General features: G+C 31.2%; 1 protein-coding gene across 2 annotated transcripts in view; it reads right to left on the bottom strand.

Moving 5' to 3' along the window:
* Nucleotides 1-2,637: 2,637 nt before the first annotated feature.
* Nucleotides 2,638-11,943, bottom strand: part of LOC118198933 (uncharacterized) — a 111,027-nt gene continuing 101,721 nt past the window's right edge. For both annotated transcript variants that reach the window (XM_085809911.1, XM_085809910.1), the window contains exons 8-9: nucleotides 8,896-9,050; nucleotides 2,638-4,983 (exon numbers count right to left, since the gene is read on the bottom strand). In XM_085809911.1, the coding sequence (XP_085666037.1) occupies nucleotides 4,822-4,983; nucleotides 8,896-9,050 (317 nt within the window). In that variant the 3' untranslated portion in view covers nucleotides 2,638-4,821. The remainder of the gene's footprint in view (nucleotides 4,984-8,895; nucleotides 9,051-11,943) is intronic.

The following is an 11,943-nucleotide window of genomic DNA, read 5'->3' as shown; positions in this document are numbered from 1 at the left end:
ATATGAGCCCGGACATGATGGCGATATAAACTGTAAACATGCTAATAACATCGATCAACTCTAAAAGTATTAATGAGATACTATTATCTTTTTATAGCAACTTATTTTTATTTCCAGTTAAATAAAACATCTCTTTCTATTATCGTTTTAAAAACATCATTTATGACAATTTTTTTTATGTCTGTGCCTAAAAGAATATTCGTGAAAATAAAAACAGTTTATTTTGCTAAAGTCTATGAGCGGCTAATGACCTTGAACAAAGCTCAGATCATATAAATTTATGAGTGTTACAAAAAAAAAAAAAAAAAAAAAAAAAAACTTAAAGCAGGATGTTTGGGTATTTAATTTTTAAAATTTAATACTTAAAAATAATTTGTTTCTTTGCGTACCACCTAGTTTTGTCCTGCGTATCACCGGATGAGAACAGCTGCCTTATAACATTTATGCTGTATATATATATATATATATATATATATATATATATATGTAAAGTAAGAAATTTAGAACTAATGTTTCACAAAGACGAAAATTTTGAAATTCATAATTAAAAAATGTATGCACACACACACATAGATATATGTGCATACATTTTAAATCATTTTAAAGTAATAACCGAGATCTTGGCGTTGGATACTAGTGCGTTGTATGAAAACACTCTTACTGTTTTTGACTTTAAATGCAACTTGTAGACAAAAACCTATGTACAAAGAACGCACACTGATGACGATATATGTGGCAGGATAATCTGAAGACTGAAGGTTGGCCGAAGTTAACATAAGCTTAGCATTCCTGCAAGCTGCAAGGTTTTCTGTAGGCGTTGCAGAATGTTCGGAACTCTTCAAGGTGTTCAAAGGCAATGAAGTGAAACTCGCCCACATAATACAGAAGAAAGACATGGCAAGTATTGGATCTTAAGTGCCAAATGATACCCTTATAAAGTCCTCCACGAAGGCATATAGCCATTATATATTAAAGCATATAATATATACACCATATATTAAGGCAGATAGCCCTCGATTGCTTTGCCGTAATCTAATAAACCAAACCAAAACCTAACAAACATCGATTGGTCGGTGATCGTTAAATCGACCAGTCGGACCAATTGATCGTTAGGCCAATCATGATTGGTCTAACGGTTACCAAAAACGTTTATAATCTCTCATCATTGTCAAACGCAATGTTTAGGGAGAAGTACGATTGATTGTGTTATTTCAGGATCTGGTATACATCTACATGTGTTTCACAGATGTGCTGTTAAGTGCTCTTTAGGTAGGTAGGGAGGTTATCCTGCATTATTATGCGCATTATTTTCAAGGCGCAGATGATCCACAAAACTCTCTTAATGGATAATACTAGTACCATTAGGACTGGCATAATCTTGGGATATCTGGGAAGAAAGTATATTACGCATTAGGACTGATGATCTCTTTCGCTGGGTTTAAATTCAATAGAATATTCAGAACGGAGAACACTGTTGGTCATCAGACTGCTGCACATAGCCCCACTCCACGAACATAATCAAGAGACCCGAAGAATGGTTGCCCATAAATGGGATTACCTACCTCTAGAATGGGTGGCTACATTTATAAACGTTACGTCGAACTGTTGAACAGCATGTTTGTCTGTGCGAGGTAATCATACACTGAATTAAGGTTATCAGGTTCTGTGTTCCTCCTTACTTGCTTAGGGAACATTAACTGTCCTGACTCGGAACAGGGAGCTTACTAAAGCTATGTTCAATAAATTTGGGAAGTAGACAATACACACAGGAAGGGTATACGAAACCCTTTATTTTTCTCTCTTTACAATGATTTCCGGACTTCGGATTACAGAGACCAACCACTTGTGGTCTGAACGTAAGAATATAAAAATATTAACTAAACTCTAACTAAACTAACTTTGGATTAATCAAACAAGTGCCTAACTCCAAGATTGGTCGTAAATTAACAAGAAGCCGTATGTAGTACAGAGAACTGCTAACACTACGATACGTTTAAAATTATCAAGAGGATTAAACCTCTGGCCTTGAAGGCAACCAGCAACCGAGTAAAACTACTATGGCAAGCGGCCTGCTTCTAATAGCTCCTTCCTCTCTCTTGCTTGGCAAAAAGCCACAACTTAAGTACTTGGCGTTCGCAAGACAAATTTGCATGAATAAGTTAAAGCTTTTAATTCTGGCCGGAAGTAGAAAATAAGAAGTGATAGTAAAGATTTAAAACAAAATAAACGTTAGTAAAACTTAGGATCCTTACAAGGTTTTTGAATACTGTAGAGATCTTTGTTGAAGACACGTAAGACTATACTAAGATGGTGTTAGGTATCTGGCTGTACACTCCATGATCGCTAATTGTTGCGTTTAGCAATAGGAGGTTCAAAGTTTTTTCTCTTTTATTCATTCTTGAAGTGTTACAGTTATCTTTTCGTAATCAGATGAGGGCCGTCTTAACTTATGGATATAAGTGTAGAAAAAAGAAGTCAAGTGTTAACTTTCAGATCAAAATGGGACTTTGGATCGATATATGAAGTGTTATCTGTAAAGTCATGTGACTTAAAGTTTAATTAAGTGTTCGACATCTATAAACATGTTTAAATATTTTCACTCATTAAATATAATAAATGGAAGAATGTACACACATATTCTCAGATACATAATAAAAATAGACTTTATTCAGTTCTGTGCATTGCAAAGTATAGCATAGAAATTTACATCTGATTTGGCAACACTTGAGATTGGAACTATTATAAAAAACATGCATTCTATAAATAACTCCACTTCTCTCAATAAGACTATTTCCACTTTCAAGGCTTCGAAATTTAATGTTTGCATTAGAATTAATTTTTAAAAGGTCTTTTATAATGGAACACATATCTAAATTTTACGGTGTGTAGAAATCAAAAGGGTATATTAGCTATCAAAGCCAAACCCCCAGTTTTCAGAAACAGCAAGAGAAAGATTTAAACTCACAAAATAACGTAATGTGCCACTTATTCTGTTACGTTTATTTAATGTTACTCCTTTACATAACTTTTTTAAGTATATAAATAAAAATTTCTTAGACTTCCGAGGTTGAACTGAGGATACCGTATATAGTATGAAGGCCTAATACCGATTCCTATTAACCGATTTCTTACTTAATGAAACTTTGTTACGAAGTGTTGTTGCAATATTAATATTTCACATTTAACATCTCTGTTTCCATCAAAGTGTTCAAATGTTTCATCAAAGTGTTGTAATAGGTTCCTAAATCTTTATTCTTTAACAAACACAATATTAATATTTCACATTTAACATCTCTGTTTCCATCAAAGTGTTCAAATGTTTCATCAAAGTGTTGTAATAGGTTCCTAAATCTTTATTCTTTAACAAACAAAGAGTTAAATCCTAAACTTCAAAAGTAAAAATTATTAGATAATTGCTTAAAAAAGGCTTTGATATTCAAGTTTAGTAAGAATTGCTCTTACATTATATTTACTCGCAAAATTTTTATTTTAAATAACGGCGTCTGAAGTTTCTTTCTACTACTGCCCGTTTGAAACAAGTATTTAACTTGTTTGCCCTTATAAGCGAAAGTAGAACAAAAGTTTTGCTGAAATATATTTTAACTCAATAAAAGACAAGGTGAATTCTTTTAAACCTCTTTTACAGTTTTTACTTGTTTCTCAATGTTCCAGAGGTTTGGAATTAATTTTCCTTCATCTATATTGGCCATGCTGAAATGGAAATTCGATTTCAGGAAATTTCCTGGGGAAACCTATACACTGAGAAAAACTGAATATAAATTTTGCAAACAATTTAACTTTCATCGAAATGCTATAGCAGCTCAGGTTACGAAAAATCAGTTATGCCTCTGAGAAGAAATGTAATATAAAAACTTGAGCAAATCTTTTATAAAAATAGCTTATATCAGAAATAAAGATAACATGGCAGTTCTGCAATATTAAGCAAAATGAGCCATGTGCATTTTTAACTTTACATAAATTTTGATACAAAGGAAGAAAATTTAGGTACAGCTGTTTACTCGTGTGAAAGCATAACTTCCTGAAATTATTGGAAAATAATTAATTTCTAATGTACTCTGTAAAGGATTACTGAATGTTTTCTGTTGCTTAAGCTCATTGAGCATTGTCATAATTTCAAGGTATTATTCGTCAGTGAAGTCCTGCTCAGTTTAGTATGTACAGTAAAAAGTCCGTAATCCGGACGTCCCCGGAATGATCTATAATCCGGACCTCAAAGCCACAAACTTTTTTCTTGTATGCTTTACGCATGCACGTTTAGCACAAAAAACGAAGCAACTTAAACAACTTGAATTGAAAGAAAGGTTTAATAAAGTAAAGAAATAAATATTAAACTTTTTTTTTTTTTTTTTTTTTTTTTTGTAAATTTTGATACCCTTTAGATCATCATAATTTCTCTTCATGCACGTAATACGTTTACGTATGCACGTTTAATGTTACGCATGCGCGTTTAATGTTACGCATGCGCGTTTAATGTTTACGCATGCGCGTTTAGCACAAAAAAACGAAGCAAACAGCTTACATTGAAAGAAATGTTTAATAAAGTAAACAAATAATTATTAAGTTTTTTTTGTAAATTTTGATACCCTTTATACCATAATTGCTCTTTATTTCATAAATTATGGTTTCATATTTTTAATTATATAATTTCTGATGCCATCTTACCAGATTTAAATTGATGATCTATAATCCGGAATCGCCGAAGTCCCGACGAGTCCGGATTACGGACTTTGTACTGTATACAGTTTCACCTCAGCTGAGCATGTATAGTTTCTGCTCAGCTTAGAGTTATATACACGTAATTTATTTGTTAATAATAGAATCAATCCAAGGCCGATACGAAGACATTCTCATATACACTCCAGGGAGATTAGGATCAGCACAACCAATACCGTGAGACACTGTTCCCACAAGTACCCAGCGTTTATCTTCTCGTTGAACCATCAATGGTCCTCCGGAATCCCCCTGAAAAAACGACGGATGATTAACATATAGAGGGTATCAGTAAAATTAGTTTCATTCTAAAGATAGAGAGAATTTCTACAAATAATTATTACAATAGAAAACTATATGAGCATAATATAATTAAGAGACTCTAAAAACTTTTTAATGTAAAATTCTAAGTTTAAAAATACGTAAAGGTATTCCAATATAATAATATGATTTTATAAGTAAATGAACAATAATGTTTAAAATGCTATCACTGTCACTAACATTTAGTGCGAGTGATAACAATTTTGTGTTTATTATGCTCTGACAATTCATCGTGGCTAAAACTGTGTAACCATAATGTTTAATAACCAAAGTTTTTATGAAAATAAAAGTTCTTTTGTGAACACTTAATATGCCCTTCTCGGAAATTATGATCCACATAATCGCAAAAGGTCACTGTGTACAGTCATTAGTTTTTTTTTTTTTTTTTTTTTTTTCTGCCAGAGACGTGAAAAATGTGCACTGTCCTCGCCAGAATTCAAACTCCGAACTATATGTGGAGTGCGCTTACAGTTACACCACAAAGCAGGTGGAGAGGAGATAGAAAATGTCTTATAATTGTATGCTGAGGTTTATGGCAGTAGCATCTGTGCTTCCACCTGAAACGATGCGGAGACGCAGTTGCAGTGACCGATGAAGGATACTGGTTGACATTAACATTTTCATTTTGTTCCTAAATTTAGAATAAATTGATTTATAGGACATATAGTTCCAATAAGAGGTTGCCATTTATAACACTGATAACTCTAGTATCGACGTATTGCAAAAAAAAAAAAAAAAAAAAAGAGTTTGTTGAAATGGTAATTTTACGAAATGCAACTGTTAGTTGGTCTCCCAAGAGTAGTGATTTAACTCCTTTACGTTAAGTTAACATTTTCTTTTTGTGGCTAAATTTAGAATAAATTGATTTGGAGGACATATAGTTCCAATAAGAGGTTGCCATATATCACACTGATAATTCTAGTATCGACGTATTGCAAAAAAAGAGTTTGTTGAAATGGTAATTTAACAAAATGCAACTGTTAGTTGGTCTCCCAAGAGTAGTGATTTAACTCCTTTAGGTTAAGTTAACATTTTCTTTTTGTGGCTAAATTTATAATTAATTGTTTTGGAGGACATATAGTTCCAATAAGAGGTTGCCATATATCACACTGATAATTCTAGTATCGACGTATTGCAAAAAAAGAGCTTGTTAAAATGGTAATTTCACGAAATGCAACTGTTAGTTGGTCTCCCAAGAGTAGTGATTTAACTACTTTAGGTTAAGTTAACATTTTCTTTTTGTGGCTAAATTTAGAATAAATTGATTTGGAGGACATATAGTTCCAATAAGAGGTTGCCATATATCCCACTGATAACTCTAGTATCGACGTATTGCAAAAAAAAAAAAAAAAGAGTTAGTTGGTCTCCCAGGAGTAGCGATTTAACTCCTTTAGGTTACGTTTCATGCAGTTATTTGAAATTAACGATCCACGCGAACAATGAACGAACTCTTGAAGTATTAAGTATAAACATCAGACGCTAAAACTGAGTTCATTGAATTTGCTCACTAAATCGAAATGGTCACTTAAATGATGTTTTATTCAAAACATAATGTCATAAGTTACTTCAAAATAATATAAAAAGTTTGATTGTATTTGAAATAGTTTTTATTTTTTTCATTTTAAAATCATGTTCTTATTGGGAGACCTCTTATAAAAAACTGGAGGAAACGAAACATTAAAATAGCTTTTTGTAAGAATGCACCGATTGATTACTATGAAAGGAAAACCAAATTAATTTTAATTGAAGCTTGTTATATTAAAATAATTAAACGAGGGTTAACGTTTTATTAAAGTTTATGAACACTGTATTTAACACGTGAATTTAAATGTATTTAATGCATTTGAATATCCAAGGAGCCTGAAATGGAAGTTTACTTTTATCTTCAGCATGAGATTTATTAGTTATTTACTTAAATAACCATATTAAATTTACTGCCTCGCTAAATACTGTTTAATAATATGCAATGAAATAGGTTTTGGGTTTTGAAAGCAAGTATTTAAGGCCATTTTTACTCAACTGAGTACTTATTTTAAGTGTCAAATTGGACACTGTTATCTCACAAAGGGTGATTTCTTTTGAGCTCATGAAAATGAAATAATGAATCTTAGTATTAATTAGAATTATTTTCTTGAAGCAGACTTACATTAACAAATATGTTTTTAACTGAGAAATTAAATCTGCATTTCTAATCTTTAAACATTACAGAGTTATGCACGAAGTTCATGCCGCCAAATGCTTAGAACCCACTAATCTGTCTAAATACATAATGTAAATACTGATTTAAGCTAGAGGTTTTTACTAAGAAAATTAGAGGATGATTTTAAAAAATGTTCATGAAGGGTTGAATGACTCAAGGTTTTGATTTTTTTACACTAGCAACATTTCATTTTGCAATTTTGATAATGTCAGTATAAAATTTGCAGGTGCATGTGTTAAAATTATTGGTTGTTTAAAAACATAAAACATTTATTGGTAATTTGTATTTAACGTTACATAATTAAGAATAGCGCCAACTGAAACGTTTCTGCTGCTTTCAGTGTGTCTCACATTGCTTGTAATCTAGTAAGCGCTGATTGCAAAGTACAGTTTTACTAAGTAAGATTTTCTATCTTTCAGAAGGAATGAAATCTAAGTCAAGAAACTATAGAAACACTTCATATTTATATAGTCCTGATCATGTCAGTCTACATACTCCCGTCGCATATGTTGAAGTGTCTGCTGTTTTTAGTTTGATTACGAATGTTTGAAGTCTAGTAGTAAGCACCAATAACTACGTACAACTTTATAACAGCACGATTCCCTAGCTTCCGAAGGAAATAAAATCTAACTCAAGAAAGCTTTATTTATTCAAGCTGAAATCCATCAGCTAGCTGAGAACAAGGTACTAAACAACAACATAACATGTGATAGATATAAATCTGAACTACAAATTAGTTAAATAACATTCTATGTTATGCACTTAGTAAGGTGTAATACTCTAAATGTATAATACAAATAAAGTACTTTAAACTAAAAGACAATTTTGCACAGCTTCCTTTTTTAGTTAATGAAAGGAAATCTGTGTTAAAAAGTTTTAATTTAAAGATAAGAACTTTTATTGCTTTTAAATCTTACTGAGCCCAAAATACAGCCTTTCAAAGTTATTACTCACCTTCATAACCTATGCTCTTAATTTACTAATATGAAGATGATCTGAAAGGACCTAAATTTCTGTCAAAAACTCAACGCAGAGAATTTCTCCATAATTACATTTAATATAGAAGACGAGTAATGTAAAAGTCAGAGGGTAAAATATGATAATAAAATATTGATTACATAATAAATAAATTAGTAAACCATTTGAAAATATGCCCATTGCAATTGAGTACAATTAGTAGAAAATGTAGTACATGTATAATAATATATTGTGGGAAGAAGAACTTATAAGCTATTTATCCCACCTTTTTGAATGTGTTCGTAGTGTAATTGGAAGCATACTCGACGTGTATTCGAGAGGTGTAGGGTTAGAGTCCCGAAGAGGGCACTGCACATTTTTCAAGTCTTCTGCTTCAAAATCATTTGATAAATTGAAGTTGAGAAATTAAATATAGTTTCTTAATTTTAGTTTACTATTTGATGTTGCAGCGGTTTTTCGTGTCGCACTTTATCCAATACGATATTCTGAAACTGATGTTAAAAATATTGTGTATAAAAGCGAAATGGAATAAAAATATATTTCTCAGAAGTTTTTGATTAAAATTGAGTTATAAATTTAAAGATATCAGTATTATATCTATCAAACACAAGAAGTAATAATGTTTATAGTCTGCAATCCATTCAATACAAAGAATAATTTCTTACCTCACAGGAATCTTGACCTCCACTTATATATCCTGCACAAACAAAATTGCTTCGAATTGCTTTCTGATGCCCGGCATAATAAAACATTCTTTGACAATCTCCATTTGCTACAATGGGAACTTGAACTTCTTGTAAAATATTGGGAATATCTCCGCCTAAAAGATAAATCTCAATGAGATAAAATAAAGAATTTAAAACAGCATAAGTAATTGTAATAATAATATTTGTAAATTTTAGAATTTTCTACATGCATGATGCATACACATTTTTACAGACTACATTTCAAATTTCACTGTGAAAACATATAATTTTGAAGAGTGTGTATGAAGCAACATATATGTTTAAGTAGTCATTTTGCTGCCCCGTAAGCAATATCCCATACAGACTATTACTGCAGTAAGTGAATCACTATTTATGCAGCGTATAGGAGATCAAGTCTGCAGACAGCAATCTGCTGTGTTAACTTAATTTATATTTACATCACTGTTTTCGGTGTTTTGTGTTCTTAAAGATAATGTATGTTGAACATACATCTCAGTATTTCATTGGTAGATATCACAATTTACATTAAATCAATCACATGAGATTTTTCTAAATTGTAAGATAAACGTTATTTCACCATTTCGTTGAAGTTATAACAGATTTTTAAGTGGCTTCTTATTTATTTCTCGGTTCCTTCATATACAAAGTAAAGTAAAGGCAATCAGATCTCTTCTAAGTTATAGTTTTCTCAGGCTTATAAAACTAAAGCTATTTTCCTCTCCAAGTAGATATGTAAATATCCACTTTTACAGTGATAATCGATTTTGAAAGATTTATTTCTCTTGCGTTTTATATAGGCTCAAATGCAGCAAAACTATACTGAATTTAAGTATTCGAAAATGTATTTTGTGTTTTTGGTGCTCTAACAAGATACTTAAATTAAAATGTCGTCTTTTACTTGAGATATCCAAGAAAATTTTATTGTCTTCCAGAATGAGAAAGCAATTAGTTCATTCAAATATTTTATTAATTTTTCAAGGAAATGTTCTGAGTGAAAGTGATTGTTAGAGAATTATTCATGTCGTCTTTTAAGAGTGCAAATATAAAATGTTATTCAACGAGGATGAACTGAATGCTACTTCCTATTTATACTTTTGTAACAGGCGAAAGAAATTCCTTTCTAACAAATCGCTTTTACATGGTACGAACTGAATAGCATTTCATATTTACATTCATATCTATATCTTCTTTGTACTAACAAATTCCTGTTCTTTGCGTTCTCTATGTTATGCACTTAGAAAGGTAATACCCTAAATTTATAATAAAGTACTTTAATCTATAAGACAGTTTTGCACAGCTTACGTTTTTAGATATTGAAAGGAAATCGAAGTTAAAAAGTTTTAATTTAAAGATAAGAAATATTTAAAACATGTTTTGAATGAAAAAGATGCTTGAAAGAAAAAACATTGCATTTTTCAAATACTGAAAAGGTAAGAAAAACAAACATTAAATAAGACAAATTTATTATAAAATGCAGTGTTCTTTGAATAAAACAAAGATGATGTGAATTAATAAAATAAGAAAGAAATTACGTATTAAAGAGATAAGAATTATTGATATGAGAATTATACAAGCCAGATTTAAAATAGGACAGTTTCAATTCTATCCGTGTCCTGTACGATTCACGGACCTTCTTCTTAATGCATGCTTTATCTTAACTACTTGATAACATAAGATCTAATGAATTTTGATATTTATCTTGATTTATCGCGAAGAAGGTGGGAGAAATACCTTATAATCTCAACCATACGTCACTTTTTCTTTTTTTTCAAAGATTTTTTTTTAAAAAAATTAACTTTTTTGATCTAAAATCTTGTTTTTTTAATTCTATTCTCATTTAAGAGTTATTCGGAAATGATCGTAATTTAAGCTAAATTTTACCTCAGAAATGCAGTATATACATAAAAAAAATTTAGTTGATGAAATGAATCAAGTGTCAAACATTCCTTTTTAATGTTTTTGAATCACAATGACTTAAATTATTATACAATTGAATAAATCTATTACAAGTTTAAGAGTTTAACCCTCACAAATAAAATTAAGCGAGTCGCCTAAATCAATCAAAACTAATTAATTTCAAGCTAAAACAGTGTTCCATACATTCCAAACTAATTTGCGGACAGCTAATACAACGCTTAATACACAAAGAGAGAGCGTAATATTATCTAGTTTCCTAAGGAATTTGTTGATAGTTTTCAAGCTTAATCTGAGTCACATGACATGTCGGATAATTTTCTTACTCGTTCAAACAAATTTTAAGAAAGTGGCACATATATTCTTGACGCCCTCTTCCTTTCTCTCCCGAGCCCACCAGCGGCCGAGCGGTAAAGTCGCTGAACACTGGTAGTTCGGTCCGAGGTTCGAATCCCAAAGCAACCTTCTAAATTTAATTCACTATAACCTCTTTTATTTTCTATTTCATTTGGAAACTTCGAGATTCGAATCCCGCGAACGGGCTGGCTGCATTGGCGTTTTCGTGGTTTTCCCCATGTCTAACGTGTATACGAGCCAGTTTCCCTTAGAAAGTCCTCTACGAAGGCATCCCTTCCCTTAGGCAGATAGCCCTAGTGTGCTTTGTCGTAATTAAAAAAATTAACCAAACCAACCAAACCCTTCTCCCCCCCCTCTCTCTCTATAGATGAAGAAAAATGAATGTTAAAATAAACTAGCAATTAAACCATGCACTGAAAGCGACCGCTTAATTATTGAATAGTTATAATGCAGCTGATTTTTGTTTATTTTTGAAGTAACTAATGTAAAATTTAATTTTCCTAAATCTAGATTTTCTAAAATTTTTTAAGTTTTAAAAAATTGTGCAATTGTGTAAATTGTGCATTGGTTAGTTCAGAAACAGGCTATGATTTTTCTTTCATCTCGAGGTCCCATGATAAAGATGTGAAAAATGTAAAATTACTTTTCTATATTTTAAAATTTTTCATGTATGTGTATCATTTTTCTCAGTTTTATGCAGTAATTGGGTTCACTGTTTTGATCACTTTTCGTTTT

This window comes from Stegodyphus dumicola, chromosome X2 (assembly GCF_044657685.1).
Source record: "Stegodyphus dumicola isolate Sdum_Otavi_A_Nest chromosome X2, ASM4465768v1".
NCBI lineage: Eukaryota > Metazoa > Arthropoda > Arachnida > Araneae > Eresidae > Stegodyphus > Stegodyphus dumicola.
This window is presented reverse-complemented; position numbering and strand designations above follow the sequence as displayed.